This window comes from Chaetura pelagica, unplaced genomic scaffold, assembly GCF_000747805.2.
Source record: "Chaetura pelagica isolate M959 unplaced genomic scaffold, ChaPel_1.0 scaffold356, whole genome shotgun sequence".
Lineage (NCBI taxonomy): Eukaryota > Metazoa > Chordata > Aves > Apodiformes > Apodidae > Chaetura > Chaetura pelagica.
In genome coordinates this window covers 6,817,910-6,822,119 of record NW_009953964.1, presented here as the reverse complement: position 1 = coordinate 6,822,119, position 4,210 = coordinate 6,817,910, and the positions used below count along the sequence as shown (strand labels likewise).

At 51.9% G+C, this 4,210-nt stretch overlaps 1 protein-coding gene across 1 annotated transcript in view; it reads left to right on the top strand.

The window, feature by feature from the left end:
* The window catches only part of ZNF346 (zinc finger protein 346), a 12,373-nt gene extending 11,962 nt beyond the window's left edge, over positions 1-411 (top strand). The window contains exon 6 of the mRNA XM_010002099.1: positions 97-411. Coding sequence (XP_010000401.1) covers positions 97-202 — 106 coding nt within the window. The 3' untranslated portion in view covers positions 203-411. The remainder of the gene's footprint in view (positions 1-96) is intronic.
* Positions 412-4,210: the final 3,799 nt, after the last annotated feature.

The following is a 4,210-nucleotide window of genomic DNA, read 5'->3' as shown; positions in this document are numbered from 1 at the left end:
CTGCTGAGCAGTGATTGCTGCTGGCAGCTGTTTGAGCACTTCTGACATTGTCTCCTTTTTTTTCCTTCACTTCCTCTTGCTCCCTTCGATGTCCAGGATGCCAGGAGCAGTGCCAGTTATCGGACCGTTCCCGCCACAGCAGTACGTCCGGGAAGAGTCAACTGCCCCAGGAGGCTACAGTTACTTCAGCCAAGACTTCTAGAGCAAGTTGCAGCACTGTTCTTGGAGTTGTTGGTGGCCCAAGAACACACATCCTCTGCCAGCCCACAATGGTTTCATTATCCCTCTGGATAAGCAAAGCTCTACCCTCCTGTATGCACCCGTTGAGCAGAACGGGGACTGAATCTGTCAGGAAAATGATCCAGCTGGAAGAGACTTGGCAGACAGCAAATACTTCACTCCTTTAGAGTAGTTTTCATTGTGTAATTGCTTCCTGTGAAGGTGGGTGCGGTGTGAGAGAAAGTGTGTATCTGGTATAAGGAGGGTTTGGCAACAGGCTGGTCGTGGCCACCTCCTCCCTTACCAGAGAAGGAATGGATTCCTGCACCTGGAGGAGCAGCATCCCATGCTCAGAGGTGGCTTTTGCTGGAGTAGAACTCCTAGACCATAGCGAGCAGTGCTTTTGCAGCGCGGATGGGACACGGTGCAGGTTGCCTGGCTTTTTACAGGCCTAAAATAGGAAATAAGCAGCGTGGCATCTCTTTCCATGCCTCTACCAGGCAGGTTTTTGTGCAGAATTTCACGGGGCAGTGCTTGACCTCAGAGCCTTTTGCAGCAATGCAGCAGTTGGTTCTGGATCTGGGTTGTTTGAGGCTGTCTAACAAGTAGGGACAACTTCTGGTGTGCTAACTGCTGCTGGTGGGAGTGGAGGGCTGCAAGGGGTTAGAGCTCCTGACTGTCCTCAGTCGTCTGCTCTGAGGATTTCCATGTGGAAGGAAGTAACTGTTTAGCCTGGTTTCCTATGGAAACAGGTGTACATGGTCATTCACCGTGTGTCTTTACCCCCTATGACTTAAACCAGTCTCAGCCAAACTTGGCAGCAGTGGAGGTCCCCAAAACCTAATGCAATCAACAGAGGAAGGTAGAGCAGGGTGATTTAATCTCAAATTCTGTTGGGTTCTGCGTGGAAGTGCAGCATTTTCCCTACTGTCACCAAAATACTCTGGGGAAGGAGGGTTTTGAGGGAAAAGAGAGGGAATAAACGTAGATGCAGCAGAAACTGTAGTATAACTTGGTCAAACCTTTAACTGACTAAAAGTCTACAAATCATAATGAAACTCGCTTTCATTATTCCTTCATTAGACACTACTTACCCAACCCCTTTCTTCAAAGTTCTTAATTATTTGTACCATCCTGGAAAAGGGATGTTCTATGTTTCAAACCCAGAAATTAAGACTGATGGTCTCTTCATGGTGCTAATGTACTAGAACTGGTAGAAAAGGCCCCAGAAGGAAGGGCAGGCATCTGAGAGTGTTGTGCATTTTGGACAAGTTCTTTAGATGTTTTGCCTTAAGCTAAGGCCTTGCCTGTTCTCTGCTAGCCCACTGCAAGGGCCATGTGCGCTGGGCTGGTCTCATGCTTGGAGTCAGTGCTCCAAGTCAGGCACCCTGCTGCTTTGTCCCAGAGTCAGTGCCTCTGTGGAGCTGAGACTGTGCTAGTCTATGGCAAATGTCCTGCTGTTTTTCTTCCATGGAGCAGGAGGGTGTGGATGTGGCCCATCTGAGGATATCCCTAGCTGGTGGTGCTCCATGGGGCTGGCAGGAGGATGGATGATGGCTTTGGGCACACTGTTCTGCCAGGGTGGGCTGCTGCCTCCTGTTGTGTGGCCCAACAGCTGCTGGAGGGTGGTCTGTGGCAGCTGGCTCCCAGTGCTGGGTGCCAGGGGAGCAGCTGATACCTTCATGGCACTTCCAAAATCTGGTCTGTGTGCTGGTCAGGTTAAGCAAGGAGAGAGGGAGCTGGTTGCTAATCTCAGTTCTTGGAGTGAGTGCCTTCCCCACTCCAAGCTGTGCATGAGCTTTTTTTTTTTTCTTCCCCCTGCACAGAATCTGCCATCTTCCCTTAGGACAGGCTCCTGCTGGTCTGGGTTCGCCTTCCTGATGTTTTCCATTCTTGCTCCACTGCTGAGGTCTGACCTTAGTCTCCTGCTACAGAGGGAGTCCTTTCAAACCTTGTGAGCTGGCAGAAACTGTAGTATAACTTGGTCAAACCTTTAACTGACTAAAAATCTACAAATCATAATGAAACTCGCTTTCATTATTCCTTCATTAGACACTACTTACCCAACCCCTTTCTTCAAAGTTCTTAATTATTTGTACCATCCTGGAAAAGGGATGTTCTATGTTTCAAACCCAGAAATTAAGACTGATGGTCTCTTCATGGTGCTAATGTACTAGAACTGGTAGAAAAGGCCCCAGAAGGAAGGGCAGGCATCTGAGAGTGTTGTGCATTTTGGACAAGTTCTTTAGATGTTTTGCCTTAAGCTAAGGCCTTGCCTGTTCTCTGCTAGCCCACTGCAAGGGCCATGTGCGCTGGGCTGGTCTCATGCTTGGAGTCAGTGCTCCAAGTCAGGCACCCTGCTGCTTTGTCCCAGAGTCAGTGCCTCTGTGGAGCTGAGACTGTGCTAGTCTATGGCAAATGTCCTGCTGTTTTTCTTCCATGGAGCAGGAGGGTGTGGATGTGGCCCATCTGAGGATATCCCTAGCTGGTGGTGCTCCATGGGGCTGGCAGGAGGATGGATGATGGCTTTGGGCACACTGTTCTGCCAGGGTGGGCTGCTGCCTCCTGTTGTGTGGCCCAACAGCTGCTGGAGGGTGGTCTGGGGCAGCTGGCTCCCAGTGCTGGGTGCCAGGGGAGCAGCTGATACCTTCATGGCACTTCCAAAATCTGGTCTGTGTGCTGGTCAGGTTAAGCAAGGAGAGAGGGAGCTGGTTGCTAATCTCAGTTCTTGGAGTGAGTGCCTTCCCCACTCCAAGCTGTGCATGAGCTTTTTTTTTTTTCTTCCCCCTGCACAGAATCTGCCATCTTCCCTTAGGACAGGCTCCTGCTGGTCTGGGTTCGCCTTCCTGATGTTTTCCATTCTTGCTCCACTGCTGAGGTCTGACCTTAGTCTCCTGCTACAGAGGGAGTCCTTTCAAACCTTGTGAGCTGATCAATGAGCAGAAAATCACGATGAACTGAAGGAAGCTTTGTGTGCCTGGTAGCCCTGGATGGCCTCCAACTCCAGTCTTTGCTGCTTAGCTCTTGTCCCACTGTACCAGGGCAGGTGCCCGCTAGATGTGCAATGCATCGACACCAAGAGGGATCCATTTCCAGCACTGCCCAGTCTGGTGTGTCACTCCTGTCTCTGTACTGACAGTTTTGCCTTCCCCTGTACACTGTTTATGTATCTGCTGTTTCTCTAAGGTGAAGCTCTCCAAATAGAGTGTTTATTACTACTTTTGGGTGCTGTCTCTCTGCTAGAGCCCTTCCTGGGATTTTGCCATACTGCAAAGCAAAGGACAGGATGCAGACACCTTTGAAATACTTGGGCAGGACTGGAGGTTTGTGTTTCCATCTATCATCCTTGAGACTCTGCTCTCACCCCATGGTACCCTGGGGTCCAGACGAAGCTGGTAAGCACCTTCCTGTGTGCTGCTCTGGCAAGTCAGTGTGACCTTAGGCATGTCATGGTCAACAGGGGGAAGATGGGACAGCCTGGGCCAGGAGACTGCTGGCACTTCTGCAAGTTGTGCCAAAAACATCCATGACTGCCACAGGACACTGGACTGTTCCTGACACTACCGTGGCAGCACAGGAGTGGCATCATGGCAGGCATGCTCTGCTGCTGTCTGCTCGAGAGCAGCTGGTTTGCAAAGGTGGGCTCAGGTGCCCAGGACAGGCTGTCCTGCCCCTCCACAGGCCAGGCTGTGGCAGAGCACAGGGAATCACTGTCCCCAGGAGCACTGCAGGGCCCTATGCTGGCACTGAGGATGGCACTGCCATCATTCCTGTGGGTAGTGCTGGGAGGGACAGGCTGCATCCCCCTCCCCTGCTGCACAGCTCTGCCAGGGCAGGGTGCCTGCCACTGCCAGCCTGTCCCTTGCTGACGCCTTCCAACCCTGTGGCAGGGCTGTGGGGTGCCTGGCAGCTTCTGGCCTTTCCTTGGGTGCAGGTGCTCCCTGGAGCAGGTGCAGGGGAGGTGGTGGTGGCTTCTGGGCTGCCTATACCT